This window comes from Haemorhous mexicanus, chromosome 1 (genome assembly GCF_027477595.1).
Source record: "Haemorhous mexicanus isolate bHaeMex1 chromosome 1, bHaeMex1.pri, whole genome shotgun sequence".
Taxonomy (NCBI): Eukaryota; Metazoa; Chordata; class Aves; order Passeriformes; family Fringillidae; genus Haemorhous; species Haemorhous mexicanus.
This window is the reverse complement of record NC_082341.1, coordinates 43,904,238-43,926,311: the sequence shown is the minus strand read 5'-3', so window position 1 is coordinate 43,926,311 and position 22,074 is coordinate 43,904,238. Positions and strand designations below refer to the sequence as shown.

At 39.4% G+C, this 22,074-nt stretch overlaps 1 protein-coding gene across 2 annotated transcripts in view; it reads right to left on the bottom strand.

Moving 5' to 3' along the window:
• The window catches only part of TMEM108 (transmembrane protein 108), a 154,105-nt gene that overhangs the window by 79,410 nt on the left and 52,621 nt on the right, over window positions 1–22,074 (bottom strand). For both annotated transcript variants that reach the window (XM_059847645.1, XM_059847636.1), the window contains exon 2: window positions 5,349–5,430. In XM_059847645.1, the coding sequence (XP_059703628.1) occupies window positions 5,349–5,388 (40 nt within the window). In that variant the 5' untranslated portion in view covers window positions 5,389–5,430. The remainder of the gene's footprint in view (window positions 1–5,348; window positions 5,431–22,074) is intronic.

The window sequence follows — 22,074 nt, the reverse complement described above, 5'->3', positions numbered from 1 at the left end:
ACATCAAGGACACTGGAGCCTACATCTGATAGGAAAATGTAAATTCTATTTAGTTTCTCTATAAGGTGCATTGGTTTGCTTTAAAGCCCCCTTTCTTAAGGTCTCTTTTCAGGATCGCAAAATGGAAGGTTGCAGCTTTTTTCAAGAAGGCAGTTTTTGCTGAGAAACTGAAGCAACAACCTTTAATTGAATTCTGGGAAAAGAAAGTGTTGAGGGACTGCTTGCTGTGAGCTGCCCGATGGGCAGGCTGTTACCAAGCCACGTGACTCTCAAATACAAATGCCTCAGCCCAGTGAGTATCCCAAAAAGCTTTGTACATGATACACTGCATAGCCAGAGGCTGTTTACCTTTCTAATTTTTAAGCAAACCAGATGGAATCTGTTGCTGGATAACCACTCCCTGCTGCTGTCTTTGCTCAAGCTAATACCTGTCAATCTAACAGAGCACAACAGAAATGCTGTTTTCTATCCTTTCTGTGGGTCCTTGTGAATGATAGGAAGACACTCTCTGCTGATGTGTATCAAGTGATTCCCAGTACTTTTAAGCCCATGTCAGCTGTGCATCTCTAGCGAATGGATTAATTATACATGGCTGGTGCAAGCTGAGAGCTCTCTGTGGAAGCAAGCAGGCTCATTTGCACTAAGGACACAGTACCTAGTGGTCACAGGAACAGAGGGTTTGAGGGGAGCTTTTGAAATCATCTAGATGACCTCTGTCTCCCCTGAGAGATGGGTTTTTTTCCATTCGGTGCTTCAGTGGCAGACTTAAGTCCTCCTGACTAGCCTGTTGTAGGGTTTCAATACCTTAACCTGATAAAGCATTTTTGCCTAACACCTGATGTCAAGCTACCTGCTCCATAAATCCATTTCTTCACGTCTCATCTACGGCAGTCTTTCTTGCAGTGTTACCATGCCTCTCCACTTGCACTAAACGAGCCATGTGTAATTGTGCAAATGAGCCATCAGTGCATACCACCTTATTAATAACACGTCATTATTCACAGACAGCACTTGGCAATAGAAAGAAAAGCTGGTGGGTGTGGGTTCCTAGCAGAGGCAAGAGGCATTATTAGGAGGCTGCTCAACACCTTCCAGAAGGTACTTAGGACTGGGTCTTCTCTAAGACAGGAATTTTACAAACTCACATTGCTTATCAAATATTTACGAGAAGAGTCGGATGAGCCCCTGGACTTGCTTCAGACTGGAATGGAGTGCAGGCTTGTGCTAACCCTTTCTACAGGGTGAACTTCACTGCAAAGACTTGACTGAGAGGCAGCCAGGCTGCCAGTTAACACTGGGGAAGGCGAGCTGCATCCACAGCAAGGGGATAGGAGACTTGTGACAGCCCATGTTGCAGGGCACAGCCTCTCACAGCCATTTTTGCTCATTTTACTACAGAGAGTGGCACATACTTGCAAATAGGAAACTCTTTCTATTGATATTACTGGGCATCGTGCCAGTATGAGATGAAAGAGTGATACTTGGGAACACACTAAGTGATAATGACATGAAGAAGCACTCAGATGGCCGTTTATTTCAGATGCTGTGGTGTGACAGGTCCTCACACAGACCCTAGTGCTGTAAGTAAACAAGAAATAAAAGTCCTTGCATTTTTTCAGGAAAATAAATGCCTGAGGAAGAACGTCCCATATAGAGATTGTGCACCAAGAGCTTCACCACTTACCTGTTCCCACATTTTTCTCTAGCTTATAGAAGCCCTGAGTAGACAGTGCATGCATGGCAGATTATGATATGCGTGTTTTACTACAGAAAATGCAGACATATTGTGGCTCATGCTGTAGGGCTTAAATCATCACATTAGGTCTTTATAAAAAAAACCAGATCGCTCAGCCTCATGGGAAAGACATTTGCATCTTCATCATTACAGAGGCAACAAACTTCATCCATAAAGATGTGCCTAGAACAAATGGCAGCAAATTGTGGACACATGTTTTGCTTTAATTGGTCCTCATCAACTCAATCTAGCAAGTGACTTCAAAGAGCTCTTACTAAGAAACCTCTTCCAAATTTTTTGTTTCAATTTTTTTTTTTTCTTTTCATGTCTTAAGAAATTTCAGATTAAATAGAATCTTTGAAGATACAGTATGAAAGCACTACTACTTCATAGTTTTGCATCACGTGTTTAATTACTTATTCATAAATTATGAATGACTAGAGGTAAAGCAGCATTGCCCGGAGCCCCTGTCCTGGGCCAAGTGTAGTGCTACAATTTTCACAGACTCTACCCCTTGACAGCTGGGATCAGATTCAAGCCAGCTACAACTCTATTCAAAAGAGCAGCTGTTGCTAGTGCCATTTTCACATGCTATTCTTGATCAGCATGAATGGATGGAATGTGCTCTTTTTGGAAAGCAAAAGAGTATGGATGGCAATAGAATGCTTACATAACTCATGCGAAATTCACCAAAAAACCCAGACATGTTACAACCAAAATCTTATTAAATATGGGTCTGATTTTAAAAATACAGGTAACAAATCCCACTGTTTGACAATCAAATCAGTATCTCCATAAGTCTTTTCTTCCAGCCCCAAAGCCAAGAAGCCCTCTAGAGTACAGAGTCCTACTGTCTCAGGCACTGCACAAACACAGCTGAACACAGCACAGATGAACAGAGATGGAAAAGAATTCACAGATGAGTGTAGCTACTACTGGCCCAGTAGCATAGCTGAGACTCAAGCAAAATGTGGCAAGACTCATAACAACACAGCAATTTGGAGGTGAAACTGCTTCTTCCTACATTTCTTTGCCACAGGCACATCCACAAGCACACACAGAGTCTCGTCTCTCCAGCTGATCACCGTTTCTACAAAACACACCAAAACTTTGTTCCAGCTCTCCTGGGCTTTCTGTGTTTATGCATGCCCTATGCTCCTATTTGCAAGAATGGACACACAGGGCCCTTCTCTCTATAACCTGAACCTCAGTCACTCACTCAGCCACAGCAGACAAGATGAAAACACTGCCACGTTATCGAGGCAGCACCACAGACCCACTTGTTGCAGTTGCAGATGAGGAAGGCAGGCAGGTGGAAGACATTGGTGAATCAGCCCAAAGCAGAATATCCTCTTTGGATAATTTCTCTGAAAGTTTGCTTTTTCTTCAGCTGTATAGTAGCAGCAATTTTCCTCTTTTGTCCAAATGAAACAAATAAGACCATGCTGCAGGCCCTTCTTATACCATAAGGAACAGTCACAGGAAACACATTAAAGTAATTTCCTCTTCCTTGGACAGAGTGCACTCTCTTGGAGTTTGTTTTTAGCACTGTGATGTAACTGGGGAAAAAGTGAGCTTAGGTAACACACCTCAGTGCATCTAAAAGCAAGCTGATATAATAGAATTTAAGTAACTTGCCACTGGCTTTTTATAAACCAGCCAGTGAAAAAACACATTCCAGGTGCCCAAAATACCTCTTATATAGCTAGAGTTGCTGCTGCTTTTGCTAATGAAAACTACATTTATTACAAGTTTTTGCTGCACTCAGAGAAATAAAGCAGTTTTTTCTCCTGTCATCAGAAGTAGTAAGCTCAGAATCCATCTTTTCAAATCACATCACAGAGCTGACAATATTGCTGCAAAGTCATACTATATAAATGTGTGCATATATACATACATATGCTTTTCTCAGTTTTTCCTTTATGCTCAGTGTTCCTCTATTTTCCCCCTGTCTCTCCAACATACGACCTTGAAAAATACAGTTTAAAGCAATAGAGCTAACAAAGGAGAATGCTGCCAAGCAGGGAAACGTGGTATTTAAAAAAAAAAAGAATAGTTACAGAAAGACTCAACACTGTGACAGGTTGGACGAACAGTATACTTTCCTTCTTTTCCCTACGTGTTGGTAGAAATATATTTATACAGTTCTGCTTCATATTTTCTTTCCAATGAACCTAACGTTGGCCCAGAAACCAAGTTAGAGTTAAATCACATTCCAACATGATGAAATGCAGCGACGTGTTCTAGGTCCTTAGCTGTGGTAAAAATACCACAGCCCCCAGTGCTCTCAGTAGGTTCCTGGTTAAAATTCTCCTTGAGGAGCTCTTCCTCCATTGCATTCCAACCAGTCAGCAAATCTGAGGGGGCCAAAATCATGCTGCTGGGCAGGTCATGTAGGCACATCTGGCCCAGCTTTTTGCTCAAGTGAAATAACCTTGGGTGCACCTCTGGAGCCTCCCCTCTAATGTCATGAGGACACACACCTCTGTTTCCCCTGTCACAGGAGAAGCTGTACACAGGAATAAGAACATCAACCAATAGCAAAGCAAAACAAAATCTCTCACTCTATACCCTGATGATCACGAGTAAAGCAAAGATATGATAGCAACCAGATTTCTGTAACAGCCCACAAGATATTCCTTAGATTTAATTTTCACACAGCCAATAAAATAACAGTCCTTCCATTGCTCATTCCAAGCATGATTTTCTGGTTTTTCTCTTGCTTTTGCCAGAATAAAGGAAATTCATAAAAAATTGTGTATGAAAATATGTATATTGAAGTGAATCATTCTGCCAAATTGAAGTGACAACATTAAAAAAACTGAGGGTTTTTTTTTTTTTTCATTTTTACTGGAAATTAGCAATTTCCCTTGTAAACCATGACAGCAAGTGGTTGTACTTACATTTTATCTAGTCCTACTTTATTTAATCTCTACAATTTTGAAGAAAAATTGTTGCTTATGATGCTTGCACTGAAAATTGTTAGTTTACAAAAATACCCCAACAGTGTTGATACTGTTTTACACCTAAAACCTCCCCTTACTTCCATGAACAGGGGAGCCAGCCCCTGTCCACATAGTCTAAATTCCACCTGATGTTTTTGCTGGACTTTCACATTGGATGGACTGTTCTGAAAGCCACAACTTAGAAAAAGAAAGAAACTTGTCATCTCAGGAAGTGACACAGAATTTAGGTCTGTGTGAGCCTAGACTCTTCCTCACTCACACATCTTTCATTGAGTGGTGACCACCAGAAATGCCAAGTGGGATGGATCCCTCTTCTAAAAAATGCTGCCTTATTTCTTCCAGCCATCATCCTCTGTATCTTCATTTCATTATTCTGAGAGTGATAGTTGCCTCAGTTGCAAGACACAGCAAATCAATTCTTGTACAAAACTCTGCAGAATCAGCTGATCCTTCAACTCATTTTTTAATACATCTCTAAATATCTCAGACAACAGGGTAATTTAACTTTCACATGGTTCCTCCAGGTACCTGAAGCAAGACACATGATTAAACACTTCCCTGAATTGTGCCCTGCTTAAATATTACTATCTTACATAAGGTTTTGAATAGTTTCTTTCTTACAGAATAAAAAATTAACATTTACTTACTAAACAGTTGGCAATAGAGGACCTGTAAGCTTCTCTTCATGGTATCATGTGGTCCTGCTGGTCTGCCAGTTTAGTCATGATTCTGTACAAAAAAAGTCAAGAGGAGAAAATTATGTTTGAAAAATATAGGCTGCCTTGTTATACCTGTTCATTACAAAGTCAGATGAAGCTTCATAGGAAAATTGTATTGATAAGCACTGGGAAATTCCCTGTCTGCCCTTTGCTTGCTTTGGCCATGCTCTCCAACAGCTTGGCAGGGAAGGATAGAGTCATAGCCAAACAGGGAAAAATTTCTCAAGAGTATGTGAAATAAACACACTGAAAATTACTTTCATGTCATGCTTATGTCTTGATAAAGTTAATTTCATTGGAGTCTTTTTAGTTTGGAGGAAGGGTCCTCAGTGGAGAAGCAAACACAAGATGCAGACACCACCAGGCAGCTGTGCTGGGCACATGGGGCTGAATTTTTCTCCCTGAGCCTCCCCTTTTCACATCCCTCAACAAGTACAGCACGGGGAAAGCCCACCCCCTCCTTTCCCAATGAAAATTTCAGTGGTGTCAAAGCAGAGGAGATCCCAAACTCTGCTGAAATCTCTGCAGAGAGGGCAGCTTTGTCCTGGCATTTTTAGCTCTATTTTAGTCAGCTGTTGTAGGTCATATTCCTTCCTGATATACCTGGGCTGGAGAACCTTCTCTATGTCTCTAGACATTTTCTGTTTATTCTAAATTGAACTGTTGGTAAAGAAGGGGATCTCACAATTCTTGTGCTTGCTGTCTGAAAATGTGATGTGGCATAAACACGTGACCACTTTACCTCCCTGCCTTTGCCCACTTGGAGAGCAACTAATAATATTTTATGAGCCCTCAGAAGGTATTTTCAAACACTTGACATGGATATTTTTTCACCCTGGTTTAAAAGATACTATGAAAAAATAAATCCTAATCATGCTGATATTAATTATTCACATTGTGAGGAAAATAAATGCATAAATCAGAAGTGAAAAGCAAATGTGGTCCCAAAGCACTGCTGTGAGTAATGTCTCACCAAGTACCCAAAGATAACATTCAAGCTCTTTTCTTCCAGAAAAAATAATTTGCTAAACATTCAGAACCAACTGTGAAAAGCAGGACCCTGAGATCACCTCCTTAAAAGTCCCCTGGTCAATATTAAAAAGCGTGTAGTATCCTCCAGCTTTCAGTTCAACACATTTTCATTTTCTGAATTCCTAGGGACATTTCTGAGTCATTTTAACATGCATATAAATCTTTCAGAGCTTATTTAAAATGCAGTCTTGAAGACATAAGATAAACAAGTCAAACCAATGAATAACACCTTTGAACTGCATAAATGCTGCAGAGCTTGTGAAAACAGAGCTATATTTGACTTTTATGTGGAAAACTCAAAAGGATCGTGACTTTTCTTGCCCATAACAAAAGATGCTTGGGTTTTGTTAAGTTATTCCACACAGAAATTTATGCACACAAATGCCATGTGTTTGGATTTCTCCACACTTTCCATTTAACACTGGACCTTAAAAACATCTCTGTAACTTGCAGAAATGTCAGTATTTGCAAGGCGTTTTTCTCCTAAATGGAAGCAATCACCTGTGAATTAGCCTATCATTTTTAATCAGAATTAGTGTTAGATTCATGCTCTAGTTTTATCATGGAAACTTGCTGAGGGACTTCTGTTTACTCCTTTTCCCCTATGGCTCACCAAATGATGAAACAGATGTAGTAAAAAACCTCAGTCTTCATGTATAAACAGACATCATATAATGTATTACAGCACTCTTCAAAGATGCATATACAATAGCCTGTGTTTAGCAGCCACTAAGATATTAATAAAAATAAATGGAGGAAAAGACAAGAACCAGATAAGCCACTGAGAGTGTAGAAACCATATACCCAAGTACTCTTACAAAGTACAAATGAATTTTGTATCAAAACAGGATTTACAAGCACTGAACCATGTGAAATCAGAAAAAACAATGGAAAAAAGGGAGAATCTGAAATTGCAACCCTAAATCCACATTATTACCTTTGTATAATTTTTAACTATGCTTTGCAGTGTTGACGTGATGCAGTTCTTGGCTGTGAACCTTTTTTTTTTTTATTTCTCTCCCATCTCCATATTAATACTATCAATAATAAAGAAAGATATTTGCTCATAAATTCTGTTACTGTGGTTGAAATAAATTGCAGGCTTTTGTGTATATACTTATTTAGACCAGGAATTTACCCTGTGCTAAGAAATATGAACTAGTGTGCATATGGGCAAAGAAACTAAGGTTATCAATAGAAAACTTTATTATGTTCTTCTGTTGGTCTCAGTTAGAAGATTTATCCTTTTGACCACATGACCATAAAATTATATATAGAGAACTCAGTGAACATACATAAATAAAATGTTGCCATGAATGTCTCAACTTCTTCAAAGTCCTGACTTGGGCTTAATAGAAGAGAACATCTCAGTCAGAAGGGACCCACAATGATCATCTCGTTCAACTAATTTAAATTTAAACATTTTGAAAACATTTTTTAAACATTTTTTTTCCCACAGTTTTTAATACCTTGTTTCTTTTGTACAGGAAATATGTGCAAAACAAGGATTTGTTTTATTCTGAGGCAAGAGACATCTAATGAGATTTATTTGTATAATTTTGGAATCCCAGGAACATCGTGATGGTTTGCCAAAGGCAGAGACTGCTTGCAATGACTATCAAGGCTGCACAAAGTTGAGGCAGCTGAACCAGCCCATCAAATCCCTGAATCAAGACCTGACTTGAGAACAGAGGACCCACTGCTGCACCCACCCAGGTGAAAGCTCCAGCAAGCCCATTACCTTGACTTAAACATGAGCTGCCAGCAGGACAGAAGAGAAATTATTTGTGAAACAGACTCAGTGCAAGGTAATCTTTACACCCTGGCATAGATTGCTCTGTCTCCAGCAAGCCTGAGTGGAATAAATTACCTAAGGTGCCATATTTTTTTAACTTAAGAATAATTATTCCTCACTCATCTCCTCCACATCATACAATTTTAGTCTTTCATTAGATAATTTAAAATATCTTTTTCAAGCTGAGGAATTCCTATCTTTTTTCTTTTCTCATAAAGAAGATATACCTAATATCTGATAATTGTCATGCCTTAAGCTGTACTTATCCATTCCAGTTCAGATCTGAGGAGAAGGGAACAAAATTGTATGCAGCCACCAAAATTTGGGTGTGTACTGGAGTTTCATACTGCACAGTGATATTTCCTGTTTCTTCTCTACTCTCTTTCCAGTTGTGCCTATGATTCTCTTTGTCTTCATCACTGCTCCTGGGCTCTACTGCACTGTTTTATAGAGCTGCCTACTAAGTAACAGCAACTCCTCCGAAGCCCTTCCTCAAGTATTTAGAGCTTGGACTAATTTTTGCCTGTGGAGGTGACTTTGCAATTATCACCATGGAATTTCATCTGCCATTTTTGCCACGAAATCATTTACTACCTTAACTTTTCTGAGAGATGGCAATGAAGGGCTGAATTGTTATTATTATCAAATAATAGTAGTTATTATTATTAAACTGCAAATATGTACCTATCATATATAAGGACTTCTGAAGCTGCCACAGTTTCTACAATAATACCTTCCAATGATGGAAATTCTTCTGTACCTCTAAGAAGACAAAGCAAAATCTCATGGTCAGACATTTCAATAGCTGCAGAGGAAATCTCCTTTCTGTGTATCAAGCCATGTCCAGCCATCATGATACTCTTCTCAGGGCCCTGTAGGTACATTTATTTATCGCAATCAAGGAAGGTTACAGACTGAGTGGCTGGTAGCTGAGAGTACTCTAGTTCACCAACCCATGTTCTCTTAGGTATTAGAGAATGTAATTTTAGGCACAAATAGATTAGCAAAGTTGTGCACATGCAGATGGAAAATGCAGACACACAGCCAGTTCCTGACTTTGGACAGTTTAACTTAAAACCAGAGTACCACCACCCGTTTTAAATACACAGACTGTCACTTACAAGAAAAAAAAAATATGAAGAATGAGCAGAAATAGAAGTGGTCCTGGAAAAAAAATTTGTTGGAAAATGTGTGCTAAACTTCAATAATCCAAAATCTAATGTGAGTCTCTGAGTTTTGTATCCATTTCATACTCCTCACTCATTTCTTCAACACCTCCCTGAGGTTTTTTGGGAGTAGATGTCTCCAAAACACTAATTTTGAAACATACTGAGCTTTAATGTTTGAGAAGCCATTCTGAGTATTTGAGGGAATTATCTGATGCAACTGTACCTGATCCCTGAGATTTTTTCTTTTTAAGTACTGTAAAGTTAATTTCCTAGATTTTGGTCTCCAAATGAAAGGGTGTATTCCCAATTCCTCTGAACTCCCTCTGAAAGCCAGGAAATAAAGGTGTAATTATGAGCTTAGTTTCAGTTCTGCATTGCACTTCGTATTGGTGTACCTACTGACATACTCTGAAACAAAGCAATAAAGTTAGTGCAAGTTTGTAGCCAAATCTATGTCAACTTTGAAATATTCATCTTCCATAGTTAAATTTGACAAAATTTGTCTCCAGAAAAGGTTTCATATGCCTAGCCACAGACACCTGTGTTTAAAAATACTGGTTAAGCACTTGGTGTCTGAAATGGACTTACATATTTTGCATTTTTTAGTACACAATGTTTCACATATAGTTTATCTAACCAAGATGATGAATAGATGTGTGAAATCCCTGTGGACAGCTAGCAATATTGTCTTTCACAGTAAGTGATCCCCTCAACATCTCAGTTAAATTAAAGAGGACAATGAAGACATAATGATGGATTGAAGACAAAGGAGTCCAAAAGAGCAGACAGCTCCCAGCCATTCATTATGTCTGATGGGAAAAAAATGCCAACCAGGCCTTAAATTAAAGAAGAAATAGGAGGGAAAGAACAGAAGATGCACGTTGAGGGAAAGCTAACAGTCAGTGGAGAACTCTTTTTTGCTGTCTGTCAAATGGAAACCAGTAGTCTAAAATAAAGAAAATGAAAAATGGTGATGAAAAGAGGAGACAGGCAAAAGACAAGCCACTCCCATCCATGAAGCACATAAAACTTATGTCACTTCTGACTGCCTTCTCTCCTCTATGGATCATTTTGGAAAGAAGAAAATGGTACATCTCAGACAGTTTTCAACAACAGTATTTCTCCAGAAAATGAAAGAGGAAAAGCAGACAGACTCAGAAGTACTTCCATCTCCCATCTTTTTTGACTCCCCTCTCAAGAAAACCCAGCCTTGATTCTTTCAGTATAATATTGCCCCAGGATGTTCAATGGATTTCTCATAAGACATCAACAGCAGAGGCTGCTCATTTGCAAATCAAGAGAGCTGAGACTACTCCCAGGAGTTACTCCCCCAGTGTAAACTCCACCACCATGGTCTTCATCCACTGCATCCCACAGGTTAGTCACAGTGGGTGTTCTGGTGTGCCCCAACAAAGGAAGCAGGTGTCCTCTTCTTGACTACACAGGGCTCAAGCACAACTCTGTGTTTTATTTGTGTTTGTTTCTTAATTTTATGGCCTGCTCCCACAATCCAGATGCTATTTTGCAAAATATATATCCAAAAAAGCTTCAGGGCATGATATTAAAAAGATGATTAACTTGCAGCAATAAGATTCCTCCGAGCAGGAATTCTCTGTTCTTGTTCAACGTGTGCTACATTGTTTGCTGTGATTTATTTCCCATTGCTTGGAACGTGCAAACCACCTTTACCATCTTTCTTCGTAACATTCTGAGTGCAGAACTTTTTACATTTATGTCCATTTTATACTTAGATCTTTCAGCACCTTTTGAAGTAGATTCCTCTTTGCAGATTTAAGAATGAGCAGTTCACATCTACTTCCACTTTACCCAGAGAAGTGTACACCCTTAGCTTTCCTAAGGTCTCCAGAGAGTAGGGTCTATCCTCAGGATATCACAGCTGATCAAAACCAGTCTTGGTGGTGGGGTGCAGGCCTGTCATATGTGCATAAGGAATAGTCAGGTGGGATCTGAACTAGAGCTACTACCATGCTTTTCTTGGATCCTATGTGACACAAACTTGGAAGCAGAGAATCTCAGAGCATCCAGAAAAAAACCAAAACCAAACAACCTTCCCAAAGCCTCTCCCCTCTGAATTCAGATGCACAGCATCTACAATCCCCACTGGGCCTGAGGCTGGCTATGGCTTTCCTTGTATTGGTGTTTGGATCCATATCTCCCCATTAGCACAAAGACAAACACCATCAAGGAAAACACACAAAGCAGTGTCGATATACAAGGGAAACCCTTACAGCAATTGTTCCCTCTTCCTCAGCTTCCCTACTTCATCATTAACTACCAAAGTCCCAATCCCTCATCTCTCTAACACAACAGTTCCATTTCCTTCATTCCCACAGCCCTGCTCCCAGCTGTGACAGTGCTGCCATGAACAACTCTAGGCAAGATGACCACTTAAAGACTACTGTCATTCCTGTGGCAAGTGGAGGCCATGGCCAGCTAGCTCTTGAGGTTCACTGTCATAAAAATAGGTGGGCATGAAGAACCTCACGTCTAAGTGACCATGGCCAGGGAAAGGACTTAGCTGGGAAAGGCCAGGTAAAACTATTGTTGCCTTTGGACATTTAATGTCTTGGCATCTATGGTCATCTCATGAACAATCACTGAACAGTAAAAGACAATCATTCAAAGGGCAGGGAAAACAGAGGAAAAATACCAGGGTGGAAATGAAATGTCATTTCACAGGAGACATGACCATTCCGGAAAAGCTGTGACAGCCAGGGTCACTCTCTTGGCTGATTATAACTGAGAAATCCCAGAGATGGAGATCAGAAAAACTCTAAAGCACTAGGCTGCTAAATGTCCTTCACACTACATCAGTGGTGCAAGGGACTATTTCTTGACTATTTCTTTGTTCCTAATTACCTACCATTAGCAAATACTTCTTATGGCAGCTCCAGTGGGAGAAAAGACTGAACAGTTGCTCTGCTTGCTTCTTGTTCCCAGTGGTGCAAAGACATGACTGTGTGTGTCTGTCTGTCCAGCTTTAGTATAAGAAAAGAAGAAGCCCTTCCTTTACATCATTCATGTCTGTGGAGCCCTGAGAAGCTAACATCTTCATAAAGATCAAACTGACTTAGCAACTGTAGGGATAATTAGAATTTGGCCATTAATACATATTAGGGGTGGGCAGGGGAAGACTTCTGTGCTTTTTTTAAAACTTGTATATGGCTGAATATAAAATACCCAATCATGAAATAGTGAAATATTTTTGTGAAATCCCTATGGACATCTAGCAATATTCTCTTTCCCAGTAAGCAATCCCCTCAATACATGAGAATATATGGGCATTTGAAACTTTGATAATGCAATTTTATTTCATTGAAATATGACATTGAAATGCACCTTGAAACACGCTGTTTTGAGTAACTGAAGGAAAAAAGTCCAACTTCTCTGTGTTTTTGGGAGAATAATCTTTCACAATGCAACATGAAAAATGGAAGTGGAACAACTGAGTCAAGAAAGTTGTACAGAAAAAGTCCATAGTGAAAAGCACTTTTTACTGTCCTCTTGAAAAGACTTTTTTTTAGAAATGAAATATGACAAATTTAAGACTAAGTTGTGTAATTTTTCAAAATTTTCTTTGTGGGTCTTATGACAGCTAAACCAAAGAAAATCTTTAAATATTCATTTCAAGCTCATGATGAAAATTTCACAGGCTGCCCTACACCAAGGAAGCATTCAGCAGTATAAATTGCCTGCTCTTTGATAGAAAAACTTTATAACCACTGGAAGCCCTCCTGCTAAAAGACTTTTCTGGCACACAAGACTATGTTGGTAAAGCTGTCTCTATAACGTCTGGAAAAATAAAGAAAATACAGCCTGTTTATCCTTCTCACTCACAGCAGGGAATGGATATAGAAACAAGCTCTACTTCCACACCATTTTTGTGGTGCTGGGTTTTCCCTGGAGGATCTCCTGTGGCATCTCATGGGCCTCAGGGTGTCCACACTGTGGATGTGACATTTGATTTACACACTGAAACTCCTCTGCAATGAGCAGGTGGATTGGCTTCTCTAAAGCCTGATGCCTGTGCCCTGTTTGAAATGCCTCTCTTGGGAGGAAGAGGCCCATTCCTTTTTTGTGGGGCTGTTTTTCTCCACTGAGTTTCAGAGGGCTGAAGGTCAAGCAATTGATGTCAGCCCATAACACTGAAAATGAGGACGCCAACATCTGTAAAAGGAATCTCACCCAGAGCTTTGTCCAGCTACAGGGATTTCAAGGCTTATGGGGTTAACTTCTCTGCAGCTGTGTTAAACTATTCTCTTGTTCCCATTGTGTAGGGTATACAATAAAAAAAGACTTAATGTAAAGGACAGGCAAGCAAATAGCTTTGCCTGCATTGTAATAAACACAGGAGAGTTGAAAAAGGGTTTACCTTTGTGAAGCAGCTGAAATCAGGCTTTTCACATTATTCAGCCTGATTAAATGCAAGTATTTCAAGTAGATTAAAAAAAGCATGCAAAAGAGAAGGCACAATTTTCCCTCTTTTATAATATGGTACTGTATTCCTAAGGTGGATTGACCGGGTCAAATTTTCAAGAATGGAAAGCATCAGCTGTACACAAAGCATGCTTCATGCTTCTGAAATTCAGGCCAAAATAGCAGTTTCATAAAGATGCTCCAAAATGCAAGCAAGTCCTGTACTGTCAAACATACCTGTATTGGAGTCCTGAAAACACTGTTACAAAGGCCCCAGATGGCTTCAAAGGAAATCTATAGTTGAGATGGAAACATCTCAATATAACTTTAACTCAATATAATCTCAATATAATTTTAACTGCAAGACCATCGTCCCCTTAGTGAACGTCACAATTACCCAGCTAAACAAATAATCCTTAAGACACCACAACAAAGGAGGCTCAATATTGTGCATCTGCATTATCTGATTTACAGTGAACTAAAGATGCAAGCTAGGAGATGAAAGTGCCTCTAATTGTTTTGACAAAAATCTCACATACTGGGTTTTGGCTTTGAAAACTTCATCTGTAAAAAGGTCCCTGGTACTAACTTTCCTCAAGAGATTGCAAAGATTAACAAGATTGGGGGATATGAAGGAAGAAAAAGATCAAGATCGGCTAATTAAGTTTTGGAGCATCTCTAGGGGAACTTCAAGTGACCTGCTATAAGATAAGCACAGCACACCTGAGTCCAAGACCCATCCACTCTACCTTGCCTCTCAGCTCCCTAGGCTGGTTTACATCTGCAAAGCACAAAGAAAATAATCACCAGTGAAGGATGGCAGTGTAGTGCTCTCCTGGCTCCATCAGATGCTGAGCCCAGTCCACAGACCCAGCCTTTCTGAGAACTGAAGATGGGTGAAATACAAGAACTTTGAGTCAGGTCAGAGTGCCCTGGCTGTATATTTTGGTTGTGGCCCATCCAATTGTAACAAACAAGGTCCCACAGTTAAGGAAAACCTAACCACTCCAGTTGCCAAAAAAATTAAATAAATGTGATGCATTCATTATTGTAATTTTGAATTGCATATATATATTTGTTTGTGAATATATGTATAGATGATAGCTATGTTTTCTGTTTGTCTTTCCTTTCCCATTTATACTAGCATGCCTCTCAGTGACTAAAGGTAACAAAAAAAAAAAAAAAAAAGAAAAAGGAAAAAAAATTAATAAAGCTGTACAACATATCTCCTCTTTCTTTTCAGTCAAAAGAAAATCATATTAAGTTTCCTATCAAAATACATGTTCAAGATTATTTCCATGTCAGTTTTGGATTGAATGTTTTGAACCAGCTCTAATCATAATGTGTGAGTACAGCATAAGGATCTAATTTCAGAATGACAGGTTATAATAGACATACACAAGTACCTAAGATTGAAAGAAACATTTTATTATAATTGAAAAAAGCATGGTAGAAAAGCATAACCACCTTTTCAATTCTTAACCATTCAGTCTCAATGGTGCACTAATGTATTTTATACTAACCTATATTGCTAGATTTTTAACAGACCATAAATCCCAACAAAACCCAACATGGTTTAAATAAATATTTTTAGTAAAAACATCAGTATGGTAAACAGACGTGAAAGTTTGGGCATTTCTAAGACCGTCTTGTGTGCTCTGCCAGATCCTCTTGCCCCCATGACAGGGTGTTAATTCAGGGGCAATCCCAACTGAAGTGTTTGCTGGTTTCCTCTGCTCAGCTATTTTAGAGCACACATTCATCTTGAAATGAAGTCTATCACTTCAAAGACAAAGTCTGTCTGAACTAGCTTCTTCTATGAAATTATAACAACTTCAGCTCTAAGAATAGGAACATCTTTGGCAGATCTGGATGGATGGATGCATAAATGCATAATCATTTGACACAGAAAGCAAGACAATGTCTTGACCTACGTCTCTGGTTAAACCTCCTTTTAACAGAGCCATTTACTACCTCCTTTATAATCAGACATTCAATATGGTAAGGGAAGAAGGGAGATAAAGTGAGCTCTGAAATATGACTGCACTGCTTTGGTGGGCTGATCAACACACACTGGAAAGTAGAATAGTACACCTGCTTAGGCTTGAGATTTCATCTCAGAGCTTATCACAACTGTGTCTAGTTCAAGGCACACTATTTATTTATCCTCAACTTCCCAGGGTTTGAGGTCAAAGGAAGAAATAGCCACAGAAAAAATAGGAGACTGCCAACCAGTGATCCAGACATGAATAGCAATCCTTTTTTATAGAAGACTATTTTGCACATCATTTTGAGACAGTGGGTGGAAATAAAAATTTTAAAAAATCACATGGCATCACACAGAAATAGAGCCACATAAAAATTTAGATTTGAAGGAAGGTGGCAGGAAATAGGTTCTTGGTAATTTCCAAATTATTCATTCTTCTGCCTACAAGATTACTGTAGTGCAAACACTGAATTTCATTTGAAAATGCATGTAGTGCTGTCTGATTCAATAGGAAGAATTTCCAAGAAAATTAAATGTCAGAGCAGCACGGCTTATTGGTTTTACTCAATGTAAATTCACTTTTTATGCAACTCTGAATAATAATAATAATGCCCTAGTCTGTGTCAACGTGATGTCTACAACTTAAGGCTTTGGAGAGGGGGACTGAAGGCAAAAGAAGGAGAGGTAGAGTAAGATGATTGGGCAAGATGCTAACCTGGCACTGACAGAGATTTAGCTCTACATGACAGGTCTGAAGCTTTAGAGAGGATTTAGCATGCAGATCACTGTGTGTCTTATTTTCTTCCTTTTCAGTTTGTGCAGCCAACAAGACTGCTACTGGCTAAACAGCTCATCATCCCTCCTTCAAAAGGTTCAGTGGCATGTACAGAGGTCCAAGTAAGTCAGAAGGAAGATCACATGAAAAAAAAAAAAAAAGAGAGAAATCTCAAAACACCAGCATCTAAAACCACATTATCCTGTCAACTAAGATTATGCTCACATGCACAGCTTATTGTAATAGGTTAGTGAAAACTCTATTTACTGCCTGGGACTGTGAAGTTCTTCCTCAGGTGAAGTTCCCCCTCAGATGAAGCCCACTGACCCTGACAGGAGATTTCAGTATAGATTCAGCATCTGGCTCAAGATTCATAAAGCAGTGCAAGCAAATGCCACCATTTGAAGAAGATTGTTCTTTCTTTTCCTGACAGGTGTAAGGAAGAGCCTAGACATGGAAAGAATAGGACTGCTTAGGTGAAAGATGGATAGGTGGATTTAATAAATAAACATGTGCCTAAATAGCTGACTAGAGCTAAAATGTGAGGACCATTTCAGGTGTGTCAGATACTTTCTGCTACACTGCAACTGAGATGGGCTAAGCCGTGTTCTGAGCTGCTGACTGCAAATCCAGAGTAATTCCAGTGACTGTGTCCCACCACAATGGGATTCACTATGAAAATGAACTGATGAAGGAAAATGGGGAAGAGTGGTCTTGAACAGAACAGGAGAGGATGTGGGAGAGACCGGATTGTTACAGCAGGATTTTTGCAAGTACAGACTTCAGTGAGACACCCTTCTCATTGTGAAAGCTAATAGAGACTATCTTCTATTTGTGCATCTGAAAAACATTCTCTCTCCCTTTCTATCCTTCTCTTTTCCTACTAAAGAAAATTTTTTCAGTGAAATAGAGAGGACCTCTTTCATGTCCTGCTTGTTTGCACCATGGCTTTGCTTCTACAGGCAGTAAAAGTTGGGGAAAACATGCTTGTCTTTTGAGTGCAATGCACTTCTGAGCCATGAGTTCAACTTTGCAAGGACGAAAACAGGAGATGTCCAGCCACAGATGTATTGTGTGACACAGTTCCCACCTTATCCCCAAATCAGCTCACACAATTTGAGGCTACCCAGGGACACAATGAAGGATCCTTTTCAAATAAAATTGCAGCTTCTCTCTGCTTCAAGAGCCCCTGCTCCTGTGTGCTAACAACAGAGTTACAGGAGATATGAATCAATATAAAGGAATGAGAGCTCTTTTGGTGCATCTATCCCAGCAGGGCAAGAAATCTACACTGGCTCTGGTCTGTACACACTGCAACAACGCAAACAATAAACTCACATACCTTGGTTTTTAGTCTAATATCCAGCCTCACTCAGTGTAAGAGCAAGGACTGAATGCACACATTCAGCAAGTCAAGGTCACAACAAGAAGGAACTTGCTGTTTGCTGCATCTCTGCCTCAGCACTGATGGCACTGGGCAGTCCAACAAGACTGAGGTAAAGGCTTGGAAAACCACCGTGGTTGGGCCTAGGGCAATGGAAAGCTGCCCTGGGGAACTGGATTCTGTCTCTGCCTCAGTGCCTAATGCCAAGGGAGTCACAAAACCCAAACTTCATGCAGGCAGTCATTAATTGCATCTTCTTTGTTTGCTTAGAGCAGAGCACAGAACACCTGTGCTCAGAACTGTGGAGGCATGGAGCAATTCCAACCGTGATGGACTCAGCAGAAGCCAGCTCCAAAACAAAGAGAGGATGATCCAATGCTGTTTCTTGAAAGTCAGGGCATGAACATCTCAAGTTGGGCATCTAAATGAAATGTCCTTTGTTGACATTATGATTCTGTGCATAATTTTCCCCGGTGCACAATGTCATTTCACCTTATCGGCACATTGTGCAGATCAATTCATTAATGTTTTTAAAGCACTCGGATGCCGCAATAATGAGAGGCATAGAAGTGCTCCCCAGGAAATTAATAACTCTGGCTTCAAAGCTGGCTTTGAATGATATACAGTTACGGGAAGAAGAGGTGACATAATGAACTACTATGATAAAATAAAATATTGATTCATCTGAGCAGTGTTGACTGAAATCTCTCCATATTCCAGAGAGCTTTGCTTTGTACCCTTAAAAGGGCTTTTAGGTGTAACTTACACAGTTTAAAAACACAAAAAGAAAATAGTACATTAAAAAAAAAAAAGAAATAAAAACAATCCTCCAGAGAACTGGAGCCTTTTCTGTTCTGAGCCCAGACTTTAACCCTTGAGGTGACTAACACCTGACCTTGCCTTACTGCTAGTCTCATCCCTACTGCCCAAATCCTGCCCACTTCTCTCTCTTTCTCCTGTGTATTGGTTTCATTCTTTCTTAAACGTCCCATCCTCTACTCCTCAGCACCCCTCTGTGCCTTCTCTCTCAGTCTCACCATGTTATCTCCACATATTAGTAATCTCTTTGTCCTTTTCCTCATCTCCCTTCCATGGGGACCATATCCCAGCCCTGTCCTTTCTTCATCATTTCAATACCCAGGGCAACCACTTAGGCCATAGCCACAACCTTTTATCTCCCTCATCTGAACCGTCCTCCCTACTGACAAAATCCTAGGACAGCTGAACTGCAAAATTTGAAGAAACATACATGGATAAGGATTTTTCAGATCAGAAGGCAGTCTAATGTGGCAGTTTTGCACTAATATGAGAAAAGCTCTAACCTTGACTTCCAATACAAAAATCCCTCTTAGATTTTGTCCTGCATGGTCCTCTCCCCCCAACAGATTTCAACTTCCTGATCTGTGATATGGAAATTCCACATAATAATACAAGGTACTGTAATGTGATCAAACATTATTGCCCATCCCCCTGTTTTGTTAATTTATTTTTCTCTAAGAGACCAAATTATTCTCTCTTAAATGAAAAAAATTACAGACTAAAATAGGCATCAGGCAATCTTTAACAGACTCAAGGTAAACAGAGTCCTTGTCTATATTTTTCTGCATTCATGAAGACTCTGACCCACCAAATCAGCAGGCACTCAAGTCTTTGCAAGGAGACAATCAAACCATCAAGAAGGGGATGTCCTGTAGATAAATATGTCTGATTCTTCATATGCTTCACTCCAAATTATGTGAGCAAACTTTCTGGATTCTGCTGGATTATATACAGAGAGGTGTATTATGATTTGCAGGATTTATCACTGAAGCATTCTTCAATCTCCTTCATATTGAAAGATATGAATGCAAACCCTTAACTGAAATATATTTAAAGAAATTAAGTAAAACAACATATGGAATACTTTTGCAACAAATGCTTTAATTGTATGCAAACTGAATTAAGTCTTTTATTAGCATGTAATTGGGAGAAATATTAATACATTATTTTAATTTGAAAAAATCATAAGTTAGAAGCTTTGAAACAGAAAGCTGCATAATAGCAGCTTTAACATTAAGATGTCATTGTTAAAAAGAATGTATATAATGAACTCAGAAAAATAGAAATATAACTGCCTGATCCTTTCCTTGTTTCCTGTACATCTGCATTGGAGTTTGTCTATTGTTATTCAACTAGCTAATCATCATCTTTTGTGTGGTGTGCCTGTGTTTTTACTCCAAGAGGGTAATCTGTGAAGACATCTGTTATTTGGTAGATAATAGGCCATTTCAAGTCTCAAAGCCCTGCAAGGCATTTCTGAAGAAGGAGAAGTAGATACATCTGTTCCCACCAGGTAGGAGTACAACTGAGCATGCTGTAACACAGCAGAACAAAACTTTCACTTGCTATTCACCAGAAGGCTAAATGCACATGGAACAATGCAAACAAAGAGCAATTCTGGAGTAGTTTGTTAGGGCTGAGAGTGAGATTGACTTTATATAAACCATTTAATGTTTTCTTGGGAAAACAGTGCATCTCACACTAAAGAACAGTGGGATTTGTCATAGCCATCCTGGATCTATAAACCAGGCAGAGTCACAAAAGCAGTGGTCCACTGAATCTGATGTTCTTTTGTTGGGAAAAGTCAATATGAGACATTTTGAAGGCAATGTAGATGCTTGATTATTCACTTGGAAAGAAAACCTTGTGCCATTCTTCTCTAATAACTTATCTGTATGAACCAGTTCTCTCTGCATTCCAGTGAAAATATACTACGTCTGCATTATCCATGAATCAATTGCAGCTTTGAATAATCCTTATCACAGATTCAGGAAAAAAAAAAAGGATATATCTTTATGTTAGAATGCCTAAGTAACTTAGCACACAGCACCTGAATTGTGCAAGCTTCCGCTTCTTGAATCTTCATCACTCTGTCAAGTTTTTCCCATTGTGCTATGAGTGCAGATGAGACCAATATATTCACATTTATCTTACCTAGGGTTTGTGATGCTTTTACTGACATCTGCTCTGAAAGCAGGCTGGCCATACAAGTAGCACTACACATGTCAGTAGGAGGACAATCTGTATATGTGAATTTAACATACATGCAAGTTCCTTGTACTTACCCTTTGGAACTGCAGTAGCCACAAACTGCAAATTTAAGGAATAATGTGATTTCTTACTGCACTTTCACCTACTTGTGCATTTTGGAGAATCATTGCTACACAGGAGTTAAAGTTCTGGCTTGTTTTTTGACTGCCTCAGCTCACAGGACTCGAGTACTGCAGTGTTGATGCAGTGTTGTCCCAACCTCTGATTTGTCAACTGCAGAAATATTAAGCTGAGGAGTGACATATGATGTTGACACTTTCTGATGGTGTGTACAGCTGAAAGTGTTGTTCAGCGAGATGAGTAAGATATTTTTCACACCCCAATTTTTTTTCTTTTATTGAGGTTTCAGATATTTGATCACTCTTCTTGGATGGAAAAAGGGCCTTTCAACTCTTTTTTCAGAAAAATAAGGCTCCTTCCAGTTTGATGGTTAAGCTAGTTCCCAAAGCCTAGATAAGTACCTTAATCACCATTCTGTTGAGTACTCTAACATAAGGCTTCCTTCCCTGCCCTCCTAGAGCTATTTTCTCATTTTGTATAAATAAGACACAAAATCCAAGTCTCCTTTCTGTAGTGAGAATGCCCTGAAATCTCCTCTAAACGGAAAGATGTGTTTCTCTGTCTCTCTCTCCGGCCACAGACACCAAACTATTTCTTTGAAACAAAACAGCTATAGCAGGACTAAGATGCACAGATTGACTGTAGCCAGTTAATTTACAATTTAGGTGAAAAAGAATATATAACATACATAGATTTAAAGCTCAGAAAGTTATTTCCTCTCTCTATTTCTTGACTGAGACATCTATGTATCAACATTAACAGCCTGAGATTTGTTGTGAAAACCCAAAGCACTGGGAATATTTCTCTGTCTGCTCTGAGGTGCCCTGACCCCCAGGGAAGCACTGACTTTGACCCTCACCCATGGAGAAAGCTTCCTAGACTTTAAGATAGAGTAGAATCCACGAAAGTGTGAAATAGATTATCG